General features: G+C 45.7%; 2 protein-coding genes across 10 annotated transcripts in view; one reads left to right on the top strand and one right to left on the bottom strand.

Moving 5' to 3' along the window:
• The window catches only part of NMNAT1 (nicotinamide nucleotide adenylyltransferase 1), a 243300-nt gene that overhangs the window by 94852 nt on the left and 136011 nt on the right, over positions 1-12437 (top strand). The window lies entirely within an intron of this gene.
• LOC147710673 (uncharacterized) overlaps positions 1-12437 on the bottom strand; it is a 134075-nt gene that overhangs the window by 47244 nt on the left and 74394 nt on the right. The window contains exon 5 of the mRNA XM_086921380.1: positions 4625-4691. Within this exon, the coding sequence (XP_086777506.1) occupies positions 4625-4691 (67 nt within the window). The remainder of the gene's footprint in view (positions 1-4624; positions 4692-12437) is intronic.

The raw sequence follows: 12437 nt of genomic DNA, 5'->3' as shown, positions 1-12437 counted from the left end.
CACTCACACATTGCTATATTTGATGGTTTAAAGCATATTATTGAACACTTTAGATATATTTTATGGCACAGCATCCTATTTTAAGACTTTCATCTTTGGGACATTTCTGTAATTAAAATAACTGAGTCCAACGCTTTTTAACGTTTATGTATCCACTTTAGCACCCGTGATCAGAGCCTTCGGTTTTAACATAACCTCATATGCAGATGACACACAGATTGTGGTGTCACTGCTGCCAGGAGGTGAGGAAAGCACAGCTAGCAGATTTAAAGACTGCATGCTTGCGGTCAGCGATTGGATGGCAGGGAATTGCCTAAAACTAAACTCGACCAAGACCGAAGTTCTCCTTTTTGGGGCCAAGGAGAACTTTTGGTCTCCGAGTTGGTGGCCGGAAGAACTCGGCACCCCCCCTGCACCAGCCGCCAAGGTCAAAAACCTCGGGGTCCTAATGGATGAAGAACTATCCTTCAGGCCTCAAGTAAATGCACTGTCCTCAGCTACTTACTTTGTTCTAAAAACTCTTCGCAAGATCCTGCCCTTTCTTCCAGACGAGCATAGGAAAACGGCAGTATCAGGATTAATCTTGTCTCGACTGGATTACTGTAACGGATTACTGCTTAATGCTCAACAGGGTCTTTTAAATAAACTACAAACGCTGCAAAATGCAGCAGCTCGCTTGATCTCGGGCACTCCCAAATTTGCGTTGGTCGCCCACGAGCTGGTGAAACTGCACTGGCTGCCTGTGCGCAAACGCCTTGCGTTTAAAGCACTATGTCTGGTCTTCAAGGCCTTGAAAGGGCTGGGTCCTCAGTGCATGACCCAGTACTTCCAATGGTACAATCCTGTAAGATCACTGAGATCAACCAATCAAGGGCTGATAGTGATCCCAAGAATTAAAAAAGCCCGCTGGGGAGGCAGAAGTTTCTCCTTGGGAGCAGCAAAAGCCTGGAACGCCCTGCCAGCGGACATCAGACAGATACCAGATCTGATGTCTTTTCGGAAGGTACTGAAAACTTGGCTATTCAGGCAATACGCAGGCTAGCTCTTCGGTAGTGGTTTCGGGAGTGGTCAACCAGCGCCAGGACACCATTTGGTAACAGTGCGCTCTATAAATGTTGAAAATAAATAAATAAATAAATACATCCCGGAGGTGTCCTTTCCACCTCTTAGGAAGGGTGTGTATTTTGTTAGTGAACAACCCAAACCTGTTTAAGCTATGATGAGTGTTTAATGCCATTAACATGTAAATGACTCTAGGAAACACATTCCTCTCTTCTGCACCCAGAAACACACAATTAATACATTAAAACAGTCAACAATCAGTCAACAATTCACTATCACAATGTGTTGCTCACCAGTGCAATGGTGTGCCTGGCCATGGTCACTTCATTGGGAGTGAGATAGCCAGCTTAACCACAGCAAGTGGGAGAGTAAAGAAAGCCTCAAGTTCAAGAGAAGAAGTACCTTGAATTTGTTTTATCTCCTCTATAGCTGATGCTTTTCTAGACTGCATCAAGTTTGAGAAGATTAGGTAGTTCAGAATGTCTGTCTGGTATGAAAGGGCTGTCATAATATATGCTACAATTTGTACCACGATTGAAATATTAGGTTGTGACTATGGCTTGCAATGTGGGGTTGGGGGGCATGGATTTGCTTTGCTAAACCTAATGTTTACAGAGATCAAGTTCATAGATGTGCTGTGCGGTTAAGAGTCAGCCCTTAAGAATTGCCTTAATTTCAATTACTCAGTCTTTTAGATTGCAGATGCAGAGTCTAAAGTCGCTATGGCTTGGTCGGGCTATATTTGACCACTTGTATATTTGAGGAGCATTTGTTCAGTATACTACCTTGTGTTCAGAGAAAGAAAATTATGTGAAAGTAAAAGGTCTTTCTAACTATTAGTAAAATTAACAACTTAATACGTAAATAGAGCTGCAATACAGCCTATTTTCAATTATGTATGTATGTATGTATGTGTTCTTGTAAAGCGCACTGCTGCCCTGAGGCGTCGTGGCGCTGTAGACCGCTGGGGAACCCGTCCTGGCTATCCCTGTGAGATGATCCCTACTGGGTATCTCCAAGGTGAAACCAGGCATCCCCGGCGAATGTGGGGGGCCGTTGTAGAGATGAGGCAAGCTAATGCCCAGAGTTGCCGAGTGTGATCCCTGGTTAGAGTAGGCACCGAGGCGAGAATTATCGAGTCCACTGACCCTGGTCCACGACCCTGCCACGTCGGGAATTGAACCCTGGTCCTGGGCCGTTCTCTGCTTCCGGGTCTGCCGCCTCTAACCAGTGAGCCACACCACTCCACATTACAGTGATATTGTATTTATCATTCTTCCAAAGAAGCTGAGAGATTTCAAATTATTCTGATTCTAGGCAGTAGAATGTGCCACCACAATAAAACCATGAAACACCCCCCAAATCGTATTAAGATGTTTTCTACTTGTTGACAATCCTGACAAAAAAGCAATTTAAAACAATACCAGGTTGCGTACCGTATCAGCCCTATGATGTGCAAAAGGAATGAATACTACAAAATCTCATGAAAAATTCATTAGGTGTAGAATTTACTCCTGGTAGGATGCCAGGGATTCCAATTGCAAAAAACAATAGCCAAAAATCCATAATTCAAGGTCAAAGATTAAAGAACAAAAGGCTAAAGGAAAATCACTTGTATTCTGTAACAAAAACAACAAACAATATAATTCCGGTACGCGCTAGGAAAAGGCACATAAATAGAACAAAACAAACTGCTTCTTGGACATAAATGTCCTAGACTCCAACTCCAGAGAACATTTGGAAGCCACCACTGGGTTATTTGTTTGCTCCATGACTGTTTAGTGGAGAAGGAATGCTGTGTGGGCTATGACCCTGAGAACAGTGGCACATATGATTGCCTTTGTTTTAAATTGTCATTCCTTTTTAATGTCAGCCATCCCTTGACTAACAGAAGCTCTGCTTTGACCGTCATTAAACATTAGGTTGTTCAGTAGTACATCATTCTCAGGAGAGTTACTATTTCCATTGTAGAGTAAACAAGGATATATTCTGCTTATTCCAAAAGAGACAGTTGTACAGATCTCCCTATTGGCTCCTCCCTCACTATGGGCCTAACCAGATTTAAGCCCGTAAAAAGACAATTGTGTCTTTGCCTCCCTATCAAACAGACTATATCTACTAAGAAACAAATATCAAGAACTATATCTTAATAATATTGTAGCTTATTGCTTACCATGTCCTCTCCAGAGTAAGACCATGTGTATCTTAATTTGGGATCAGATAAACTTCTCCTAACTCTATTCAGAACAGTGCAATAACTGTCTGATATAAAAGGCTAAGCAATATATCCAGAAATACAGCAGACCTTACTTTTCTGAAAGTAGACACCTTATAGTCCATCAAACCGATCCTCCGATTATTTCTTACAAAAAAATGTAGTGTAATCTCATCCAGCCTAAAAAACAATGTCTAATGTATGAGAAATGGGATACATAAACATAAATTGGGTAGTCCAGCTATTACTACTGTGGAGTTGATTTTACCTTTAATTAGAAGCGTTCATTGTATGTATCTGTTGCAGTTCCCTTACCTCTTGATGGCAACTAAATGTACATATTTAGTCGTGAAGAAAAGATAAACACATTTAAATTAAGGAAAAATATATGCACTCTTTTTTTATCTTGCTGGGTAGTATTGGCATGCAGGTTCTTTTTCAAAAGCCCCCTCCAGCAATAAGTCTAAGAGTTTAAAGAACGAAGGTGAATGTAAAATAACGGACTCGATTATGTTCTTCACGCAAGTTGATAACAATACGAAATGTACCATAGAAATGTAATAAAATGTGGATTACAAATGTACATAGCTGTAGCCTCTCAACATGGAGTCAGTTTTGAGTGTGACATTTTGCTTAGCCTAGTCTGTCTACAAAAAGTATCACGTATGCTGCGAATTGTAGGCCCACGATTTGTAGGCCCACACTTGCAATTTGAAATTAAAGGTTTTCGACTACATGTACCCCAAAGGTCATTAGCACAAAAGGTGCGGGTACAAAAAAACATTTTCTACAATATAACACATGATGCTCATTAAGCGCAAGTACTAACTTTATTTCAAGACTTCTGGCAAAAAGTTTATGATGGAACCATACAAGGTTGATCCAACACATGTTTCATCTTCTGTGGCTTGTATGCCTAAAGCGGTTTTCTCCATATAGTCCTGTATAATAGATTTCTTGAGAGTAAAAGGAAAGCCAGCGCAGAACAAAGTGGGGTAGCTGCAGGTGTCTTGTCTATTTCTGAATATGGTTTAGCCTTACAACATGTTGGCTCAACCTTGTATCATTGCTCCACAAGATTGTTTTCAGAAGAATTTAAACAGTGCATTTGTGCTAATGAGTGATACATTACTCGAAAACCTTTTATTATTTACGTGATTCACAGGATATAGAACCTTCCCCTACATAGGAGTATAACATTTACCCAACCTATCTCAGTTGCTCATGAAACTGGCTGATATAGAACTTCAGTTTTCTAAATCTAAGGCCATACAACTCTTATAAGCTAGCCGCTCTTGTATTGTGAATACTACTTATGCTGTTAAGAATACTCTTATTTCTACCTACCTGTAGACCCGAGGCTGATAACAGAGTGAACCAGAGACAGCCAGTACAGCTCAGGAGTGGTGTGAGCCTACACAAGAAAATTAAAAAGAGAAAGTATTCCTTGTTTTGAAATGCAAAAAGAAACAAGACTCCGAAACTTACAACTTTCATGTTCCTAAGATGTCATTCCCATACTTTTCTGATCTCAATGTCCATATATTTATTATACTAACCTTTCCTGATAGATATAGCACCACGGTGTGTGCTAAGTAGGTTTCAGGCCACCTCTGACTTACACACAGTGGGCACTTAAACTATTTAAGAGGTTAGGACCACACAATGCTTCTACAATAGCAACCTTTGTTCATGATTCCCTCAATAAGTCGAACTTGAGTGCTATTCAAAATCCAGGTTTGCACACATCTTATATTTCCGAGGTGTATCAATCCATTCTGATGCACTTCATGATCTTGTTCAGCAGCACCTTTTAGTTGTGGCGTGTGGTAATCCATAATAAATTTGCATATAAACTATTAATCCAGATTCTAACAAATAAATCACCAAAGCAGTGAAAACCAATTAACAAGAGACTCAACGCAATCGCATCTATCACAAGCTACAAAGACTCATACATATATAAAAAGTAAATAAAAGGATTGCAACAAGAAGATACTCTGCTGTTGTATAAAAAACATACATGAATGTTATAGTGAACATGTTTTGGTGTACGGTATGCATTCCAAAATGTTGCATCTATCTGAATTTGAGGAGTATATTCAGAGCTAGCGTACACTAGACACTAAAGTTCTTCACAATAGTGTAAGGGTCTACACTGAGCATGTTCACAACTGGTGAATGATCTTTGATTGGTACTTAGCGGTCTGTTTTACCTATCACAGTGAGTACCAACACAACTAATGGCACTGTAATCACCTGTGTCAAAAACCTGGATGTTGTTGCCAGTTCTACAAAGTGTGTACTCATTACAACTCCATATATAGCTTTGTGCTAGTACTTGAAGGTGTCAGTAGAAGAGAGTAATGAGAGCATGATCTTTGCACATGTTTTGACAATTTGTGTGTTGGATAATTAGGTCTAAATTCGGATCTTTGTTATATTATCTGCATTTGTTGTGCTCACTCCCACCACCAATTGTAAGGTTCTGAAGGGCTTTCAGAATATGGGCAGGCTTTACAGTTCTGGGATTCTCACTGACCAGAATCAAAGTGATCTTTGCTCATTAGAACATCTGGTGGGGAAGGAGGGGCTGGCGTGGTTTCGCCCACGTGGAAGATGGCCGCTGTATTGTGAGCTCTCAAGAGCCCTACCTGTCATCACCGCTATCTGACAGCTATGGAATTTGCAGGGGACCTGCCTCAATGACTCTTGACTAGATTTCTCCCACTCAACCCACTTGATAGATTACTCATCTGTCACTTTTATGCTATCACCAATGTTCTCCTCACATCACCCTGGTGCCATGTAACGTGTTTGGACCTAATCCTCCTTCGACTTGTGGGCACTTTCGTAGTCTATCTGGTGTCGTGTATGCTTGGAGACTTTCTGCTTCAATCAACCCCGGTGCGGTCAGGAAGGAGTGCTTAACCCCGAGGAATAGATTATTTTTTTTTCTCATGTTCTTGCTTTGGTTTTGGCTGGGACCATTCATATCACTGCAGGCCCATTCTCCCATTGGGTGAATCAGCGTTATTTTCACCCATTTGGGTCACTGTCTGTGACATCCCTGTGTAAGTAAACCTGATATTTCTGAAACTGTGTGACCACCCTATTTCTTGATGAGCTTTGGGCTGACAATGACTGACTCAAAGGACAAGGAGAGGAAGGTAAGGGCAACCTCTACAGGTCAAAACAAAAATCCCCCCTCCTTTAAAGGAAAAGCAGGACAGCTCCACTACACTAGAAGCTATTTTGAAGAAACTGAACAAGGTGAATTACAAAGCCCAAAGCACGAAAGCAATACCGATCTCTTACAAGTTGAGGTCTCTGACATTCACAAGGATCTTAAAAACCTTAATCTCAGAGTATCCAATGCCGAGACTAGAATTGGGATGGTGGAAGATCATATGTCTGCTCAACATAAGAGCCTGGCTAGATCCGACACAATGCTAACCTCTCTCAAATGAAAAATGATGGACTGGAGGATTGCAACACGCGTGGGAATCTTTGGATTTTTGGTCCTCCAGAAGATGGTGAATCTAAAGGCTCCTCTGCAGTGGAATGTCTGGAAAAGTGGCTCATGTCGGTCCAGAGTCTTTCGTTTGGTAGAGATTTTGAGATCAAACATGCCCACCCTGGGGTCTAAGACTGCTATGTCCCCTCATGTTCTAAGTTGATTTTGGCACACATGAGGAAAGTCAAGTCTGTCCAGTGGAAGGGTGCCAGGATCTCCATCTCTCAGATGCAAGGGATATGGTCAAGAGGAAAGGTTTTTTGGCCCTTAGGAAGTCCGTGGTAGACGGAGCAAACCAGCGCTCTTTTGTAGGACCAGCTAAGTTCAGGAGTGTCTTGAAGGTATGTTCGCACATCTTCATGGAACCAGCGGAATTGGTAGTTTTTGTTTTGATCACTTTTGAAACACAGATGGAGGAGAGCAGTAACAATCCTAGTTGCTTTGTTAGACAAAGCACATATGCTGTGGAATTTATCGGCCATGAGCTCTGACATCGCCCTGTCTGCCTTGTCTGAATATCTACCTTCAAAACTTCTAGAGCCTCAACTCCACTGCTTTGCGTTTTTCTCTCCTTTACTCTGGTTTGGTAGATTTGGCGAGAGGATGTTTTACAATGGGGGAAGGCAGAAAGTGGGGTGCTCTGGAGAGAAGAATACAGGGGATTACGGATAGCAATGTAGTGGGACACCCTGCTAGAATCCTTTAAGACCCTAGACCTACCAAACCCTAGCACTAATCCTAATGCACTTGAATCAGTTATATACTAGGGAACCACTAGAAAGACTCAGATAGCTGGTGCCATACCCAGATACAACGCAACTGTTAATGAATGAACATAAATACATTTTCTCTCCTTCCTTGTACGCAAGGGATGCATCACGGATACTTCTATAGGCCATATTGTGTTACGGTAACTGTTCCTGTTTGACTCCCATCAGGAGGGTATTGACAGTGTAACTGAACTCACCCATGTCCCGATGCTGAAAGTAGGCAATTGCCCGTAGGGAGGAGATGAGAGGGAGTTTGTAGTTTCTCACATTCATGGTTAACAACGTTGTGCATGTAAGCCCTGTACTTTTTAGAACAACAGTGGTCCCATGCATTCAAAAAATATATGAGGAAATAAATATAGACAGAATCAAATCTATATTTGGAGCGACATGTCCAGCCGGACAGAGGTCTTTCAAGTTTACTCAATAAACAATTGATCCATACAGAGAGAATACCTTCCACAATTCACCAGTGTGGTACACAAGCCTGTGCCCAACACTAACGGAGCAAATACAGAAGGTAGATTTAGGAACATAGAAGGGTTTTTTAAGGCAAACAAACGTTTTCTGTTTAAAATCCAATTGTACAGAAGTGTCGATAGAGCACCATTACAATACATAGAAATCAAGTTTTGTATAGGGTGCTAGACAGGTCGACGGCGTTTCGGTCCCCCTATTAAATCATGGGGACCATCATCAGGACATTCAATAATTGCCTTAACGTTATTTAACCTCTAATTGCCAGGACGTTGGAAGATATACGTGGGCAAAACCACAAGGAAAATCAAAGTACGCCTAAACGAACATAAATCTAACATTCGCACCAACAACCAGAAATCTAGCATTGCTATGCACTTCAATGAATTCAATCACAACGTAGCTCAACTCAAATTCCTAGTCCTAGAAATTGTTCGTTAAGAAGAAGGAAAAGAGAACAAAGCCCTTCTCCAGCGCAAGACCGCATGGATTTACAGACTGCAGGCATTAAAACCCCACGGTCTTCATGATCGGACTGAACTTAGTTGCTATCTATAGTACCCCCCGTGGTACTCATGTTTCACCCTGTATTCTTTTGTCATATCAGCTTGAGAGTAAAGTTCCAGACTTTGTTTACTACCCACACCTTCCCTCACACCGTTCCAAGATGGCCGCCAAATTCTTCCTTCACCCCAGTCCTTCTTTCATGTTCACATTTCCACTCCGCGACCATAACTCCGCGTAGTTCACCCACCACAAGTCCCCAACTCCGCTACAGCCTTCGCTAGCTTTCGGCGGCCTCCCGCCATGGAACCCTGATTCGACTCGCGATTTCACCCTCAAGTAAGTCGGAGCTCCGACCGCGACCCACGTTAGCTCTGTTTAACGTTGGATCGGCACTGTTTTCTAACCACCGTTCAACCCATTTCTCCCTACAGGGTCTATCTCACTCGTGTGACTACGACACGTAAGTGCGCGTTTTTTTTAACCCTTCCCACCTCACTCCCCCTCGTATCCCCCCACCACAACTATCCACATGGGTTTATAAGGTTCACAAACCCTCCCGCTTGTGTACCCGTTCCCTCTGAGGCAAACATATCTATGTGTCTGTTACTTTACATTTGTTATTGTACTGTCGATGGTAAAAGCGTTTCATTGTGTTTTCAGAGCTCCTAGACAAAGGGCATTTCCAGCCCAAAATGCATCGGAGCATTGTGTTGAAACCATCACAAATAATTTCCTTGTGACCTAATCATAAAACTTGGAAAAACTCTTTGAAAATATACTTTTTGAAAATATACTCGTGAGAAAATGAATATGAAGAATTTATGAATAATAAATAAATCAACTCACAAAACTTTAATGGAGTCTGTCTATATATGACGAACCCCAAGAGTGTGCCCATCATCAAGGATGTGTTTACGTCTCGTGTAACGCACTGAACCAGTACTTTATTACGACGGGAATGGACGTCACGTCACTCGTTGGAGCACCTTAAACTTTCCAAACATTAACACAAACATCTACAAAACCCATTCTGTAGTAGGGGATCTCTGTGTATAGTCATAATCTAGTGAATAGTCCCGCCCATGTGCGTGGACCCCGGCAATCAAAAATAATCTCTTAAGTTGTCAAAATAATGCAGAAACTGCAAAGACACTTAAGAGAAAATGTAAAGACAAATAATGCAGCCTATATCCACAGGCTACACTGTCCAGTACTTCAACTAGAAATTCCACCAAAATTCACCACACACAGTACAGCCTGCTAGTTTCTACCATAGAGAAACCTGCCTCCCCCAGTCAAAGACTCAGGAATGATAGAGAGGAAGGCAGGGACAGGCAAGCCCCATAGGCTGCCATTATGTGGCTTAAACAGGATACTGTGCCTTTAAGAGAACTTTCCAGAACTTCTCCCAGTATCCCAGAATGCATAGCAGGTCCCTCTTACTTCAGTTCTTTTTTCCGGCTCCTGCTTACAGGACCCTGGCATTGAGCTCTCCCTTTCCCAAGGGTTTATTGGAATTATTTTTGCACTTTTGAATTTTAAAAGTGTTAGTTTATTTCTTGGTGCTCTCCTCTCCCTTTTGTGCTGTTTGTAGGTGTTTTGGGGCTCCAAGATGCCTGGCCTTTTTGTGAAGTGCCCAGCATGTGAGAGGAAGAAGGCCAAGAGTGATCCCCATGAGGTCTGCATCGTGTGCCTTCCGGAAGATCATGTCCCTGAGGAGTGTGTAATCTGCCAGCAGCTTTCTGCTCGGACCTTGAGGGACAGATTGAAGATCAGGCTGGCTGGCCTGGAGGATAGGCGTCTGCGGGCTGCAGGTGGGTCTGGGCAGCCTGGGAAGGTTCCCTCTGCCTCTGCTGAGGCCCCCAAGGGGCTCCCCGGGGGCAGGAAGTCCAGCAATCGGTCCCATTCTCCGTCGACGTCGATGGCATCGACGACGGCGTCGAGAGGGATGACGACGGCGTGCTCCCCTTCTCCCCGGGGCTCCGGGTCGAGACGGCGTGATGGCTCGTCGACGTCGAGATCTTCCTACCGTCGACGAAGGCACAGTGACGTGTATCGACGCTCGCCGTCGAAGCGGCGCCGACGATCGCCGTCGAGGCGACATCGCCGATCGACGTCGAGGGGCTCCTCGACGTCGGGAACATCAAGACGGCGGCACTCGTCGTCGAGGGCGGGCCGCCCGACGTCGAGAGGACGACGGGATAGGTCGCGAAAGAGGAGGTCGACGTCGAGGGGTGGGCGTTCAACGCCGAGGAGAAGAGGGTCGACGCCGAGGAGACGGCGTTCGACGCCGGAGTCCAGGAGACGTCATTCGACGCCGAAGAAGCGTCGTTCTGCGTCCAGCAGACAGCGGTCAGCGTCGAGGAGTAGGGGTCACCCTCTCCAAAACGGCGGAAAAGGGACTCTAGTCCCAGGAGTCACGCTGCTTCCAGTGGAGGTCGCAAGAGGAAGAGGTCGCCTGCTGATGGGGATGGCTCTCCGCACCCCTCGCCTAAGGGATCACCGGGCTCGGTGTACGAGGAAGTGTACACTCCGTCTCGGCCCAGGACTCCGACTCCTCCCCCCGTGCCTAAGGAGGACCCTCCACCCAAACCACCGCTGCCTTCAGGAGATCCTTCTCCACCTCCGATCCCTCTGCATGGGCCCACACCGCAGCCGAAGGTTCCTCCGCCGAGGTCCACTTCCCTGCCGTCCCTGCCTGTTCCTCCTAAGGGGACTCCGAAACCAAAACCCCGGGAGGAACCGAAGAAACCCCGTGATGAACCACGGAAGACCCCTCCACGTAAACCAAACGAGCGCCCACGAGCTGGCAGGTCTCGCTCTCGCTCTGGGCGGAAGGAGAGATCGCGGCACAGATCATCCACGCGATCGAGGCACCGCCATAGGAGGCGCGAATCTCGCTCACACACGAGGTCCTCTGGGACCAGGGATTATTCACCTACCCTATCGGGGTCACCGGACACCAGTGTCCCCGATAGATGACCTGGTTGCCTTTCAGGACGTCCTGTTGAGGGGCGCGGCGAAGCTAGGCATATCCCTGACAGTGCCTACGCCAAAGACGTCGGTCATTTTCGAGACTCTACATCAGAAGCATCTGTCTCGTCCTCTCCTGCCCCTGGTGCCGGGCCTGGAAGAACCGGCTATGGCTCTGTTTCTCACCCCGGCGGTGACGAGGGCGGCTCCGTCGAGATTACTAAAGAAGTACCGGGCTCCCGACTCGGATCCGGCCTTTTTGAGAGCTGAGCCCCCGCCTGACTCCGTCATCGTCACGGCGGCCCGCAAGCAGCATGCCACCACCCCGACCTCCACGGTCCCCCCGGACAAGGAATCACGGTGGATGGATTCGGCGGGGAGAAAAGTCTGTGGAACTTCCGCTACCTCCATGAAGGCGGCGAGTGCCACGGCTTTGTTGGGACGCTACGACCGCGCCCTCTGGGACTCCCTTGAGCGCTTTGCGGAGCATTTGCCCCGGGAGCAGCGTGAAGACTTCATGGAAGTCCTGAGTGAGGGGATGCTGGTGGCCAACCAGATAATCAGCGCAGCTGCGGACTCTTCCCTGTTGGCGGCTCACGGATTTTGCCACGGGATCAACCAACGGCGCCACGCTTGGCTCCGGCTTACGTCCCTGAAACCGGACGCACAGCAGAGGGTGGCCAATCTGCCGTTCTCCGGTGAGACCCTCTTCGGGAAGCATGCGGATGATGAAATGGCCCGCATGAAGGCGGAGGCCGAAACGCTGACTGCTGTGGGCCTGGAGAAGCCCAAAGAGAACAAGAAGCAGTACCGCCCCTTCCAACGGCGGTTCGGCGGACAAGGCCGTGGACGAGGACAGGCTTCGGGGCACTCGCAACAGCAGCAGCCGTTCCGTAAGCCGTTACAGAAGCGGCAG

This window comes from Lissotriton vulgaris, chromosome 5 (assembly GCF_964263255.1).
Source record: "Lissotriton vulgaris chromosome 5, aLisVul1.2, whole genome shotgun sequence".
NCBI classification, from domain to species: Eukaryota; Metazoa; Chordata; class Amphibia; order Caudata; family Salamandridae; genus Lissotriton; species Lissotriton vulgaris.
Note: the sequence above shows the minus strand (reverse complement) of the source record. Positions and strands in the feature narration are given on the sequence as shown.